Below are 16366 nucleotides of genomic sequence, written 5' to 3'. Positions count from 1 at the left end.
TGACAATGCAGACCTGTCACGTTAGCCCTAGAATACTCACAGTCAGATTGAGAGAGAGAGTCTTATTTTATCTAACCCATCGTTATCCTGACTTGATGGCAGCAGCTGAAATTGTATCCTAACTATTACAAATATACTGTAGGTATTCAATAAATACTACAGTAGACTTTTATAAAAGAAATAAGCATTCTGCCTCAAACTTTGGCGCTATGTTTCCTTCCTGTAAGTAACTCCTTTATTTAAAAAATCTACTGTATAGAAGCTCCTTTGCTTATACAGTTAAAAATTATCATTAATATTTACAATGGAAACTTAGAACAAAACTTTATTTATTCTATCTTCCTCCACCCTGCCCCTCTGTTATTTAATGAAGGGTATTAGTAGTAGTCAGAGTATAGTCACTGTGGACCTAAAAAATGAACTTAAGGTTTTACAGCCTTTCAAAATCTATTTTGTTGGTAAGTAGAAGAGTTTCTATATTAGTTGCTATCACTTTTATTCAATATTTATTTCTAAACATTTATTAAATGTTTATAATGTTTCAAGGTATGCTGCTGCTGCTGCTAAGTCACTTCAGTTGTGTCCGACTCTGTGCAACCCCATAGACAGGAGCCCACCAGGGAGAGCCCACCACAGGAGAATCCCGTCCCTGGGATCTCCAGGCAAGAACACTGGAGTGGGTTGCCGTTGCCTTCTCCAATGCGTGAAAGTGAAGTCGCTCAGTCATGTCCGACTCCTAGCGACCCCATGGACCACAGCCCACTAGGCTCCTCCGTCCATGGGATTTTCCAGGCAAGAGTACTGGAGTGGGGCGCCATTGCCTTCTCCGTCAAAGTATGCTGCTGCTGCTGCTGCTAAGTCGCGTCAGTCATATCTGACTCTGTGCGACCCCACAGACGGCAGCCCAACAGGCTCCTCTGTCCCTGGGATTCTCCAGGCAAGAATACTGGAGTGGGTTGCCATTTCCTTCTCCACTGCATGAAAGTGAAAAGTGTCGCTCAGTCGTGTCCAACTCTTAGCGACCCCATGGACTGTAGCTTACCAGGCTCCTCTGTCCATGGGATTTTTCAGGCAAGAGTACTGGAGTGGGGTGCCATATGCTAGGTCCTGAGAATATAAAGACAAGACCTACCATAAAGGTACAATCTATTGTGGTAGACAAACAGATGAATTACTATGATATAGACTCATACAGAAAACTTCAAATTGGAAGGAGTACTTACCTAAATGAGATTGTAGGCAAACATATGTGAGGGGAAAAGAAGAATGTCAGGGAAGGCTTCCCAAAAGAAGTACCACCTAATCTAAGTAAATCTTTAAGGAAAACAAGAATCAGTGGAAGAGAGGGAGAAAGCTTTATAGGCAAAATGAGAAGTATGCAAAAAAGGAATGCAAATAAGAACTGGGAAGCTTCAAGAAGTTATAGGCATAGTTCACAAAGGCTGGAGGGCAAAATGTGGGAGAAAAGTAGGGCAGAGTAGCTTGTTGTTGTTCAATCACTAAGTTGTGTCCAACTCTGCCTGTCCGACCAGGCTTCCGAGTCCTTCCCTGTCTCCTGAAGTTTGCTCAACTTCATGTCCATTGAGTCTGTGATACCATCCAACCATCTCATCCTCTGTCATCCCCTTCTTCTCCTGCCTTCCATCTTTCTCAGCATTGGGGTCTTTTCCAGTGAGTCAGCTCTTGACATCACGTGGCCAAAGTATTGCAGCTTCAACTTCAGCATTAGTCCTTCCAGTGAATATTCAGGGTTGATTTCCTTTAGGATCGACTGGTTTGATCTTGCTGTACAAGGAGACTCTCAAGAGTCTTCTCTAGCACCACAATTTTCAACCCTTACCCTACTTTACATATCATGGTCCAACTCTCACACCCGTACATGACTACTGGAAAAACCATAGCTTTGACTAGATGGAGTTCTGTCAGCAAAGTGATATCTCTGCTATTTAATACGCTAAGTTTGTCATGGCTTCTCTTCCAAGGAGCAAGTGTCTTCTAATTTTGTGGCTGCAGTCACCATCTTCAGTGATTCTGGAGCCCAAAAAAAGAATATGTCAGTTTCCAGTTTTTCCCCCTCTATTTGCCATGAAGTGATGAGACCGGATGCCATGATCTTAGTTTTTCGAATCTGGGGTTTTAAGCCAGTTTTTTCACTCTCCTCTTTCATCTCCATCAAGTGGCCCTTTAGCTCCTCTTCACTTTCTGCCATTAGAGTGGTATCATCTATATATCTGAAGTTGTTGATCTTTCTCCTGGCAATCTTGATACCAGCCTGGGATTCACCCAGCCCACCATTTAGAATGATGTATAAGTTAAATAATCTTCCCTGGTGGCTCAGATGGTAAATAATCTGCCTGCAATGCAGGAGACTCGGTCTGATCTCTGAGTTGGGAAGATCCCCTGGAGAAGGAAATGGCAACTCACTCCAGTATTCTTGCCTGGGAAATCAAATGGACAGAGAAGCCTGGCGGACTACAGTCCATGAGGTCACATGGAAGTTGTGTCCATGAGGTCACAGAGAGTCAGACACAACTGAGTAACCAGCAATTTCACTTTTATAAATTAAATAAGCAGGGTGACACAACACACAGCTTTGATGTACTCTTTTCCCAATTCTGAACCAGTCTGTTGTTCCATGTCCAATTCTAACTGTTGCTTCTTGACCTGCAGACAGGTATCTCAGGAGACAGGTAAGGTGGTCTGGTATTCCCATCTCTTTCAGAATTTTCCATAGTTTGTTGTGATCCACACAGTCAAAGGCTTCAGCATAGTCAATGAAGCAGATTTTTTTTTTCTTTTTGAATCCCCTTGCTTTTTCTATGATCCAATGGATGTTGGTGGCATGGTCTCTGGTTCCTCCGCCTTTTCTAAATCCAGCGTGTACATCTGGAAGTTCTCAGTTCATGTACTACTGAAGATGAGCTTGAAGGATTTTGAGCATTACCTTGCTAGCATGTGAAATGAGCATAACTGACAACAGTCTGAACATTCTTTAGCATTGTCTTTCTTTGGGACTGGAATGAAAACTGACCTTTTCCAGTCCTATGTCCACTGCTGAGTTTTCCAAATCTGCTGGCATACAGAGTGCAGCACTTTAATAGCATCATCTTTTAGGATTTGAAATAGCTCAGCTGGAATTCCATCACCTTCACTAGCTTTGCTTATAGTGATTCTTCCAAAGGCCCACTTGACTTCACATTCCAGGATGTCTGGCTCTAGATGAGTGACATCATTGTGGTTATCTGGGTCATTAAGATCTTTTCTGTATAGTTGTTCTGTGTATTCTTGCCACCTCTTCTTAATCTCTTCTGCCTCTGTTAGGTCCTTTCCATTTCAATCCTTTATTGTGCCCATCTTTGCATAAAATGTTCCCTTGGTAGCTCCAATTTTCTTGAAAAGATCTCTAGTTTTTCCCATTCTATTGTTTTCCTCTATTTCTTTGCATTGTTCACTTAAGGCTTTCCTATCTCTCCTTGCTGTTCTCTGGAACTCTGCATTCAGTTGGCTATATCTTTCCCTTTCTCCTTTACCTTACATTTTTCTAAAATTTTCATCCACTGCTGGGAAGTCAACTCCAAAAATCTGTACCTCCATTAAGACTTCTCTCCTGAGCCCCAGACCACTACATCCAACTGCCAGCTGGACATTTCCATTTGAATGAACCTCTGGCACCAAAAGCTCAACAAGTCCAAAACTAAACTGTCCTATATCAGTGACTGATTCTTTCTCATTCTCTCGCACCTAAATTATTTCTTCATTTAAACATCACGTTCTATTGATTAAACCTCTAAACAGTTCTCAAATCTATGTGTTAGGTTGGTGCAAAAGTAACTGCAGTTTTTGCACTGTTGAAATTTGCTGCTTGATTCTGGAATACATTCTTAATAATGTGGGTATGTTATCATTTTAATGTGTATTTCTGTCTTTTTATCTTCGCTAATGACTTATTACTTGCTGTTTATTTTGTATTTATTTTAGACTATGGAAAAGATGTTAGACAAACACAAATTCAAGCAATTTTCTTACAAGTTCAAAATGGGTCGTAAGGCAGTGGGGACAAATTGTAACATCAACAACGCACATGGCCCAGGAACTGCTAATGAACGTACAGTGCAGTGACGTTTCAACAAGTTGTGCGAAGGAGACAAGAGCCTTGAAGATGAGGAGAACAGTGGCTGGCCATTGGAAGCTGACAACGACAACTGAGAGTCATCATCAAAGCTGATCCTCTTACAACTACACGAGAAGCTGCTAAAGAACTCAACATCAATCATTCTACAGCTGTTCAGCATTTCAAGCAAATTGGAAAGGTGAAAACGCTCTTTAAGTGGATGCCTCATGAGCTGACCAAAAATCAAAAAAATCGTCATTTTGAAGTGCCATCTTCTCTCACTGTATGCAACAACAAGGAACGATTTCTTGATCAAATTGTGATGTGCAATGAAAAGTGGATTGTATACGATAACCAGTGACGGCCAGCTCGGTGGTTGGACTGAGATGCTCCAAAGCACTTCCCAAAGCCACCTCGGCACCAAAAACAGGTCAAGGTCACTGTCTGGTGGTCTGCTGCCTGTCTGATTCACTACAGCTTTCTGAATCCTGATGAAACCATTACATCTGAGAAGTATGCTCAGCAAATCAATGAGATGCACTGAAAAACTGCCAATGCCCGCAATCAGCATTGGTCAACAGAAAGGGCCCAATTCTTCTCCACAACAACACCTGACCATACTTTGCACAACCAACACCAAAAGTTGAATAAACTTTTGCCTCATCTGCCATATTCACCTGACCTCTCACCAACCAACTACCAAGCATCTCAACAATTTTCTGCAAGGAAAAAGCTTCCACAACCAGTAGGACCCAGAAAATGATTTCCAAGAGTTCACAGAATCGCAAAGCATGGATTTTTTTATGCTACAGAAATAAACGAAACTTAATTCTCATTGGCAAAAAAGTGTTGATTTTAATGGTTCCTATCTTGATTAATAAAGATTTGTTTGGGCCTAGTTATTAATAATAACTTAAAATTCACGGTCCAAAACCAGAATTATATTTGCACCAACCTAGTATTTCCCTTCTTTTCAGTGGTCACTTCTCTAGTGCTAGACACTAGGCCAAATTCCTTGGTCTTACAGACAAGTATTATCACTCCAAACGTACAGCCTCAAAATGCCCTGGTATTCCTCATCTTTATGTCCTCATCCATGCCACTGTCTCTGCTTGGAACTCTCCCACACTCCTCTCCCAACTCCATTCAGATGTCAACTTTCTCTTAAAAGCCAAGTCAGATCAAGTCTAGATGATTGCTTATCAAACTAAGTTCAAATTGCTTTTTTTTTTGAAGAAATATTATATATTTATTCATCCAATAAGCACTGTATAGCAGATCACACTTTTTAAAATTTATTTTTAATTGGAGAATAACTGTTTTACAATGTTGTGTTGGTTTCTGCCATACAACGATGTGAATCAACTATAAGTATACATATATCCCCTCCCTCTTGAACCACATGACCCCATCCCACCCCTCTAGGTTGTCACAGAGCACCAGGCTGAGGTCCCTGTGTTACAAAGCAACTTCCCAATAGCTGCTGCTGCTGCTAAGTCACTTCAGTTGTGTCCGACTCTGTGCTACCCCATGGACTGCAGCCTACCAGGCTTCTCCGTCCATGGGATTCTCCAGGCAAGAACACTGGAGTGGGTTGCCATTTCCTTCTCCAAGGCATGAAAGTGGAAAGTGAAAGTGAAGTTGCTCAGTCGTGTCCGACTCTTAGCAACCCCATGGACTGCAGCCTACAAGGCTCCTCCGTCCATGGGATTTTCCAGGCAACAGTACTGGAGTGGGGTGCCATTGCCTTCTCCCAATAGCCAGTGAGAAGCTATTTCACATATGATAATGTATATGTTTCAATGCTACTCTCTCAATTCGTCTTCCCCCACTGTGTCCACGTCTGTTCTCTATGTCTGCATCTCTATTCCTACCCTACAAATAAGTTCATCAGTAGCATTTTTCTAGATGCCATACATATGCGTTAAAATATGATACTTGTTTTTCTCTTTCTGGCCTACAATGTTGTCCAGAGCCTCTGTTTAACAGGCTCTAGGTTCATCCACCTCAGTTCAACTAACTCAAATTCGTTCCTTTTAATGGCTGAATAATATTCCATTGTATATATGTACCACAACTTCTTTGTCCATTCATCTTCAACGGACATCTAGGTTGCTTCCACATCCTGGCTATTGTAAATAGTGCTGCAATGAACTAGTTGCTTCTTTTAATTCTAACTGAACTAATTGCTTCTTTTAACTTTCCTGTTACAGTGGTATTTCAAAAAGACAAGAATCAAGTCTTCAGTTCAGTTCAGTCGATCAGTCCTGTCCGACTCTTCGCAACCCCATGAATCGAAGCATGCCAGGCCTCCCTGTCCATCACCAACTCCCAGAGTTCACTCAGACTCATGTCCATCAAGTCAGTGATGCCATCCAGCCATCTCATCCTCTGTCATCCCCTTCTCCTCCGGCCCCCAATCCCTCCCAGCATCAGAGTCTTTTCCAATGAGTCAACTCTTCGCATGAGGTGGCCAAAGTACTGGAGTTTCAGCTTTAGCATCATTCCTTCCAAAGAAATCCCAAGACTGATCTCCTTCAGAATGGACTGGTTGAATCTCCTTGCAGTCCAAGGAGCTCTCAAGAGTCTTCTCCAACACCACAGGTCAAAAGCATCAATTCTTTGGCGCTCAGCCTTCTTCACAGTCCAACTCTCACATCCACACACGACCACAGGAAAAACCATAGCCTTCAGTAGATGGACCTTTGTTGGCAAAGTAATGCCTCTGCTTTTGAATATGCTATCTAGGTTGGTCATAACTTTCCTTCCAAGGAGTAAGTATCTTTTAATTTCATGGCTGCAATCACCATCTTCACAGTGCTTAGCATAATCATTTAATGAAAGAAAGACTTTTAACAGGTGCTTAATAAGAGTTGACTGAATTGTGTTTTTAAAGCTAAAAATATTACAGTGAAGTAGGAGGTGCTTAAAATATCCAGAAGAGTACATATACCTAGGAAGTGGGAAATCACAGAAGGTTTATGATTAGAGAGGTAACAGGAAACTGAAGAACAGACTAGTTAGACTCCACAACTCAGCCACATTTATCTAAGGAAGAAGTACTTCTGTGCTGAAGTCTTTCTGTGACTAACAAGGCCCCCCAATTCTCTAGTCCCACCAGTTCTCTATAACTAGAATTCTCATTTTTGGCTACTCTTTGATGAGTTGCAATCCTGGCAATTCTTTTTTTTTTTAATATTTATTTACTTATTTATTTATTTTGGCTGTGTTGAGTCTTGGCTGCAGCTCTCGGGATCTCTCACAGCAGTGCATAGCCTCTCCAGTTGTGGCATGAGGGCTCCAGAGCACGCGGGCTCAGTAGTCTCAGCACACAGGCTTAGTTGCACCGAGGCATGTGGGGTCTTAGTTACTGGACTAGTGATCAAATGCTCATCCCCTGCATTGCAAGGTGGATTCTTAACCACTGGACCATCAGGGAAGTTCCCATCCTGTCCATTCTATAACCAAAATTGATCATGTACCTATTCCTTCCTTCTTAGTCCCAGTGGGACATAGCATTGCACAGCTTTAGAGTCAAGAAATGTGCGTTGGCATGTCTTAATTCAGCTATGCCACATTAGGAAAGTCACCTAACTTTCGTAAGTCTCATGCTCAGTTTCCTTATCTATCAAATGGGGACATTATCTTTCAAAAGGACGGGTGGACTAGAGATAATGTATTTAAAAGGACTGTATTTAAATTTTAAATGTATTTAAATTTCTATTACCAAAGGACTACGTCTTGCACAAAATAAACATTCAATAAATGCTAACAATGATTACTGCCTGTCTATTAACTCAAGTTTTCATTATGTCTCACCTTTTCTTCTTGATTTGCCACCTCTGATTATTCTGAACCATTTTAGGCATGATTGATGTACCAATGTACTGATTGATGTACTTGCTGTTGCTTAGTCATGAAGCTGTGTCCAACTCTTTTGTGATCTCATGGACTGTAGCCCCCCAGGCTCCTCTGTCCATGGGATTTTACCAGCAAGAATACTGGAGTGGTTTGCCATTTCCTTCTCCAGGGGATCTTTCTGATTGAAATCCAAGTCTCCTGAACTGCAGGCGGATTCTTTACCACTGAGCCACCTGGGAAGCCCACTAATGTACAAATCTACCTTAATTTTACTAATCACATCATTTTCCTGCTCAAAAACTAATTATTTCTTACAAAATAAATCCCATGCCCCTTTGCTGACCATTTAAGGAACTCCATGATCTGGCTTCAAACTGTCCATCAGGGGCCACTACAAACTGCCTCTTCAGCATACCCTTCCAAAGGAATGGCTACTCCAGAATACCCTTCTTTCCTATCTACAGCTGTGCGACATATCCTCTCCAACTTATCCACCAAAGATCAAGTTCAAATGCCACGTGCCTTGATGAAGTCTTCCCTGATACTCTCAAATGGCAAATGATCTGTCCCTCCTCTGAAATCACACAGCCTTTATTTGTACCATCAAAGGGATCTAAATAAATATTGGCTGGAATCCTAATATATCAGACACTAATGGGTATTTTGGAAATAAAGGAAAGAAATCTCAAGGCATTTCCACTCTGTCTCTTCAGGTGCTCATCAGTATTTAACTTGAGTCATAATTTTGTGGATCTCATCTACAATGCTAGTTATAAACTCCTTGAGGACAAACATCCCAATATTCCACACCCCCCCCAAAACCCCTACTCCTCCTTCAAGACTCAGTTCAAATGTGATCTCTATTAAGTCTTCCTCAATCATTACCAAAAGGTATTTATTACCTTCTGGTAGTCCTATCCTCTCCATGGTCCGCAATGCTTGCTTAAGAATGAATGAAAACTAGATTTCTAAATATATCTTAAGTGAATGGATGCTAACTTTCCTAAACTAGAATACTACTAAACTAACTCTTCATACTCTTTTCTTTCGTTTTTAACTGTCCTTTATTTCTATATTCATGATAGGTTTGTTCTTATCCAACTACTGCCTCTACTCTGAGTTTTCTAAAGCATAGCTGGAACTATATTCAGAGACGTATGGTCTCTGAACAAAGAGAGCTATTTGACCCACAAGAAATGAAAGACCACTAATCAACTCACTGTTAGTATGATATGCTAAGAGGCTTTCCAGGTGGCACTAGTAGTAAAGAGCCCATCTGCCAGCGCAGGAGACGTAAAAGACACAGTTTCCACTCCTGGGTCAGGAAGATCCCCTGGAGGAGGACATGGCAACCCACTCTGGTATTCTCGCCTGGAGAGTCTCATGGACAAGAAGCCTGACAGGCTACAGTCTATAGGGTCACAAAGAGTCCGATAGGACTGAAGCAACTTAGCACACACACAGCACATGATATGCTACCGTTTCCAAATATTTTCTTTTTTAGATCTATAAACCATTCATTAAAATAAGACCAAGGTTGTTAAAGTTTTTATTTTATCAAGTTCCAAAGTACATCTGCTACCCACTACCATCTCTATCTGAAGAAAGAAAAGCTTTCCCTCAAGGTACAAACGACTGTGCATGTGGGCATGCTAAGTCGCTTCAGTAGAGTCCGATTCTTTGTAACCCTGTGGACTGTAGCCAGCCAGGCTCCTCTGTCCATGGGATTCTGCAGGCAAGAATACTGCTGGAATGGGTTGCCATGCCCTCCTCCTGGGGGGTCTTCCCGACGCAGGAATCGAACACGCGACTCTTACGTCTTCTGCATTGGCAGGCGGGCTCTTTATCACTAGGCCACTTGGGAAGTCCACAAACGACTCTATGTATAGAATAAATAAGCTACAAGGATAAGGGCTTCCCAGGTGGCCGCAGTGGAAAAGAATCCGACTGCCAACACAGGAGACGCAGCCGTTGCCGGTTTGATCCCTGAGTCGGAAAGATCCCCTGGAGGAGGAAATGGCAATCCACTCCAGTATTCTTGCCGGTAAAATTCCAAGGACAGAGGAGCCTGGCGGTCTATAGTCCATGGGGTCGCAGAGTAAGACAGCGAAGCGCACACAACGATATACTGTACAGCACTGGGAATACAGCCAATACTTTATAATCTCTCTAAATGCAATATAATCTATAAAAATTGTAAAGCACTATGTTGTACTTTTGAAACTAATAATGTAAATCAACTATACCTCAATTAAAAAAAAAAGTTCTCTAAATTACGTCTACACTGAAAGAGAAATGTGAGCTCTGGGATTTCTTTTAAGTTTCTCTACGGACTTCATTACTGTTCGTTGTCGGCCGGTTTTCGGGAACCTCTTGTTAACTGGTTATTCAATTTACATATGTCAGAGCCAGTCATACATTCAAGGGCACTCAAGTTAATACAGAACGATTACAACAGCCCACTCTCACCCCTCAAGACAACACAATTGTCCTCTACAGTCTGACTACAAATCTCCCCTCTTCACAAGTATTCTCCATGCAAGAGACGTTCTGTGTGAGTACTTCTTGTCCTTACGTGCGAAATCTTTCCAAGAGGTAAGTACTTATTAAAGTTTCAGAGCAAACTGGAGAACGCTGCAGTCTTCAACCGAATGAGTGTCACACCTGGGTGGCATGACTCCCGTTAGAAAAGGGACCTAGGAGCAGGAATTTGGAAACCAGAAAACCAACGTGACCCGCTGAGTTACCGACACGACTGTCAAACACAAGCTGTCCGAGACCCCTTTCGAAACACCACTTGCAGTAAACCCGACACTCAGGATCCTTTTCAAGCGGACCCGGGGGGACTGGTGGGACCGTGGGGGGAAGCAAAGCCAAGTAGAGCAGCCAACTCAACCAAAGACGACGCGGGGCCTTAAGTAACTCAGGGAAATGAGGAGGGGATGGGGGAGTTCCCGCCACCCTCCGCAGACGCGGCGCCCACACCCAGGCTGAGAGGACAGTGTGTGATGAATTAAAGCGGCAATCGGCACAAGGAAAAGTCGAGGCACGCCTAACGATTTTTTCCTTTTTTGTAAGGGTCCCCAAGTCGAAAAACAGGGTCGGAAACACGTCGCGAAGACGTACCTCGGCGCTCGGGTGCTTGAAAGTGTCTAAAAATAGCAGCTCCATCGCCGAGTCCACCGCCATGTTTGCCGCGGGCGGGGGAAGGGGGAGGACTTCCGGGGCAGCCCTCCAAGCTCTGCGACAGCAGCTGAGGAGAGGGAGAGACGACGGTACTTCCTGTGACCAGAGCGCTGGCGTCGGAAGCCTGGACCTATCGCTACGCGTCGCGCTGCCGGAAATCGCCTGCCCAGCCATCTCCAGGGCGGCGGCGAACGCTCTCCGAGCGCCGAGAGATGTAGCGGGGAGGGGTGGGCGGGGAGAGTACTACGGAGTCTCCAGTGGTCCAAACCGCGTCGTCCTACCGCGTTTCAGAGCCACGACGGCCTCGGGGTGGCCGAGTGCCGAGCGGGCTTAGCAGAGGCGGAGGAAAGTTAGGGAGTCCTGCCAAGTCAGGATACCCGGCCCCGGTGAACCCGCCAGCAAGTAACTTCCAGGGCTGGCAGGAACAAGGTGCAGTCAGCGCGGGTGAAAACTAAGACATTTTTCTTTTTTAAGATGAAACTACCTCAAAACGAAGAGGTTTTTTGTTTTTGTTTTCTCATGTGGAAAAATGTCCGTTAGTCAATCATAATACCTAATCCACTGGCTTATTGTGGAATTTTTTAAAAAATAAATTTCAAAAAATTGTAAAACGTGAAATGCCATGAGCGGTTACCATGTAGAGTGAAAAGGAAGCCTCCCTGGCTCCCTGTTGATGAACACTGCAGCGACTGGAACTGTTTAGTAGTCTACAGTGGCGCCAGTGCTGGATAGAGCAATTAGGAATTACTTAGTAAAATCACTCGTGCCCACCCCGCTTCTAGTTTCCCAGGTGGCTCAGTGGTAAAGAATCCACCTGTCAACGGAGGAAACGCCGGAGACTCCGTTTAGACCCCTAGGTCAGGAAGATCCTCTGGAACAGGAAATGGCAACCCACTCCAGTATTCTTGTCTGGAAAAATTCTATGGACAGAGGAGCCTGGTAGGCTGCAGTCCATCCGTGGCAGAGTCCGAGGCGACTGAGCTTGCATACCCACACACCCCACTTTTAGGAAACTTCTTGCACATGTGCCCAGAGAAATACCTACAGATACAAGAGTATTCATGGCAACACTTTTTAGTTTTCAAAAACTGTAAAGTTAATTGTCATTAATATGAAATAATCAAAAAGAAAAAATCAATAAACTCTGTTATATTTATGCCATCTAATATATAAAGCAGAAAGAATGCTATGCGGCTGCTGCTAAGTCGCTTCAGTCGTATCCGACTCTGTGCGACCCCATAGACGGCAGCCCACCAGGCTCCTCTGTCCCTGGGATTCTCCAGGCAAGAATACTGGAGTGGGTTGCCATTTCCTTCTCCAATGCGTGCATGCATGCTAAGTCGCTTCAGCCGTGTCCGACTCTGGGCGACCCTATGGACAGCAAGCAGCCCACCAGGCTCCTCTGTCCACGGGATTCTCTACACAAGAATACTGGAGTGGGTTGCCATTTCCTTTTCCAGAAAGAATGCTGTATTTAATGCTATATCCAGCGCTATATGTACTAACATGGATAATCTAAAAAATGGTTAAGGAAATACCCATTCACATGTAGAAAAGTATACAGCATTTAAATAGCTCTAAACATATAAAATAACAAATTTTTAGGAGCATATATATGTTACAAAATTAAAAAGAAAAGCACTGGAATGATAAACACTAAAATTGCAAGACAGCGGTGAACCACAGAGAGATGTAATTGATGAGCTTCATAAGCTTTGATAATATTTTATTTTTTAGGCTGGTGTTTTTTGGTGTGTCTGAAATATTTAACAAGAAATTATTTTTTTAATTTTTTAAAGTGAATCTCCTGTCCACTCCCCTTCTCAGCCATCCAGTTTCTGCCATTAGTTTCTCTCTTTTACTGTTTTTTTTCAGAGAGTCAATTGTTGCATTTATATTTACTACTTTTATATGTCCATCAACTCCTCCCTAAGCTCTGCTTTAACTGTAACTAATATATTAATTGGGCTTCCCTGTGGCTCAGACGGTAAAGCGTCTGCCCGCAATGTGGGAGACCCGGGTTTGATTCCTGGGTTGGGAAGATCCCCTGGAGAAGGAAATGGCTACCCACTCCAGTATTCTTGCCTTGAAAATTCCAAGGACTAAGAAGACTGGTAAGCTACAGTCCATGGAGTAGCAAAGAGTCGGACAAGACTGAGCAACTTCACTTTCACTAACATATTAAGTACTTTGCCGACAAAAATCCGTCTACTCAAAGCTATGGTTTTTCCAGTAGTCATGTATGGATGTGAGAGTTGAGCACTGAAGAATTGATGCTTTTGAACTGTGGTGTTGGAGAAGACACTTGAGAGTCCCTTGGACTGCAAACCAGTCAATCCTAAAGGAAATCAGTCCAAAATATTCATTGGAAGGACTGATGCTGAAGCTGAAACTCCAATACTTTGGCCACCTGATGAGAAGAGCCGACTCATTGAAAAAGACCCTGATGCTGGGAAAGATTGAAGGCAGGAGAAGGGATGACAGATGTTGAAACGGATGGACAGCATCACCAACTCGATGGACATGAGTTTGAGTAAGCTCCAGGGGTTGGTGATGGACAGGGAAGCCTGGTGTGCTGCAGTCCATGGGGTCACAAAGAGTCAGACACGATTGAGTGACTAGACTGAACTGAATATATTAATACCATATATGCTTTTATTATTGGTATTTTTTACATAGTCTGGTTCTCTTATCTTTAATTCTCTTTTTGACCTAAAAGCGATGTGAGGTAGATTTAAAAATATAATATCTGGAGAATTGTCTGGCTGTCCAGTGGTTAGGACTCCACACTTTCACAACGGGGTGTGGATTCAATCTCTGGTTGAAAAACTAAAATCCCAAAAGCAATGTGGCCTAATAATAATAAATTATTTTTTAGAACAGCCTTACTTTTATGGGAAATTGAGTAGGCAGTACAGAGTTCCTATCTATGGGCTTCCCTGGTGGCTCAGACGGTAAAGAATCCACCTGCAATGCGGGAGACCTGGGTTCAATCCCTGGGTTGTAAAGATCCCCTGGAGAAGGGAATGGCTACCCACTCCAGTATTCTTACCTGGAGAGTTCATATCTCTATATATCCCCTTCTCACTAATCAAAGATTCCCCTATCACTAACCAGGACACCACAGCAGTGAAAGTGCTGAGTCCTAAACATTGGATACACTGGACCACCAGGGAATTCCCAGGACTGTACATTGATTACAATTGATGAGCCAGTATTGATACATTGTTATTAATTACAGTCCGTTATTACCTTATGTTTCAGTCTTTGTGTTGCACGAATATACCACTGTGTGTATTTGAATGTATAGATTATCTCTGAAATAATTATGCAAGAAACTGATAATTATTTTTGCCTCCAGGGAGGAGAACTTGATGAGTTCCCCTCATCAATAGAGGGGAACTCATAGATATAGTTCTTATATCTATGAGTTAAATAGAACTTATTTCCTAAATAAATAGAACTTATTTCCTAATAAAAAATAAAATTTTTCAAGATGAATATGAATTGAGGAGTGTAAAAAACTGGTATAACTCTTTTGTACAACTCTTTTGAGAACTTTTGTTTCATAGGACAAAGAAATAAGGTAATTGTTAGAGGGAAACATGGAATCAAAGAGTGTTTTTAGGATGGAGTATAACAGAACATGTAGACTGCTGGGAATGAAGCAGTGGAGAAACACTGATGATGAAGACAGAGGGGACAATGTATTGCATGGATGGGAGGAATGGTATCTGGTAGCCAAGTAGAAAGTGATCTTTGCTGTTAATAGAATACCTGCTCCCTGGGAACCAGGGGCAAAAAGGAGTCCATGGGTTCACAACAGATGGGAGTAATAGTTTAGTATGTGGAAGCAAGAGAGTTCCTTTTTTATGATTTTTACTGTCTCAGTGTGATCATCAGCTACAACTGAGAGGGCAGAAAGATATGTAGGAGGTCAAAACAGTGAGATATATTAGCCCGACTTCTGGGAGAGCCCAGAATCCCTGATTGGCTATCCATCACTTCTCACAGTGTGAAGGATCCCAAATTCAGTTCTCCTTGCTCACTCTTTCACCTTGTCCCACTTTGATGATTCAACAATTCCCATCTAGATATGGCTCCCTTAATCCAGAGGTGTTTTACATCTCTGTGCCCTTGCTTACATGTTTTCCTCTACTTTCCATATGACCCCTTCAATATGGCTTCCAAAAACCTATGTACAGTTACAATAGCATCTAAAAGAATGAAATACCTAACGAATGGATTTTACCAATGAGGTGACTAGCTTGTACAATGGAAGATACAGAATACTGCTGAAAAAATTAAAGAGGACTTAAATAACTGAAAAAACATTCCATGTTCATGGATTGGAAGACTTAATATTGTTAAGATGACATTACCCAAAGCAATCTAGAAATTCAATGCAATCCCTATCAAAGTCTAACAGGCTTTTTTCTCCTGAAATGGAAAATCTGCTCCTCAAATTCATATGGACTTGCAAGGGGTACCAAATAGACAAAACAATCTTCAGGGAAAAGAGCCAATTTTGAGGATACACACTTCCTTATTTTAAAACTTACTGCAAGACTAGAGTAATTATAAATGTGGTAATGGCATAAGGATAAACATATAGACCAATGGAATAGAATTGAGTCATAAATGACAAGATGCTCAACAGCACTAACTTTTAAAGGAATAGAAATCAAAACTACAATGAGGTACCACTTTACAACAGTCACAATGGCTGTGATTAAGAAGTCTACAAGTAACAAATGCTGGAGAGGGTGTGGAGAAAAGAGAATCCTATTACACTGCTGGTGGGAATGTAAATTAGTGTAGCCACTGTGGAAAACAGGATGGAGGGTCCTCAAAAAACTAAAAATAAAGTTGCCATATGATCCAGGAATCCCACTCCTGGGCATATACCCAGACAAAACTAATATGATGCAAAAAGATACACGCACCCCTATGTTCATAGCAGTGCTATGTCCAACAAATAGATGGAATATTGTTTAGTTTCTAAGTCATGTCTGACTGTTTTTGCAACCCCATGGACTGTACCCTGCCCGGCTCCTCTGTCCATGGGATTTCCCAGGCAAGAGTACTGAGAGGATCTTACCGATCCATGGATTGAACCTGTGTCTCCTACATTGGCAGGCAGGTTCTTTGCCACTGAGCCACCATGGAAGCCCAGTATGGAATGTTGCTGCTGCTGCTAAGTCGCTT

The 16366-nt window shown here is 42.4% G+C and overlaps 1 protein-coding gene across 2 annotated transcripts in view; it reads right to left on the bottom strand.

The window, feature by feature from the left end:
* Positions 1–11253, bottom strand: part of VIRMA (vir like m6A methyltransferase associated) — a 63401-nt gene extending 52148 nt beyond the window's left edge. For both annotated transcript variants that reach the window (XM_019973766.2, XM_019973767.2), the window contains exon 1: positions 11099–11253. In XM_019973766.2, the coding sequence (XP_019829325.1) occupies positions 11099–11161 (63 nt within the window). In that variant the 5' untranslated portion in view covers positions 11162–11253. The remainder of the gene's footprint in view (positions 1–11098) is intronic.
* Positions 11254–16366: the final 5113 nt, after the last annotated feature.

This window comes from Bos indicus, chromosome 14, assembly GCF_029378745.1.
Source record: "Bos indicus isolate NIAB-ARS_2022 breed Sahiwal x Tharparkar chromosome 14, NIAB-ARS_B.indTharparkar_mat_pri_1.0, whole genome shotgun sequence".
NCBI lineage: Eukaryota > Metazoa > Chordata > Mammalia > Artiodactyla > Bovidae > Bos > Bos indicus.
This window is presented reverse-complemented; position numbering and strand designations above follow the sequence as displayed.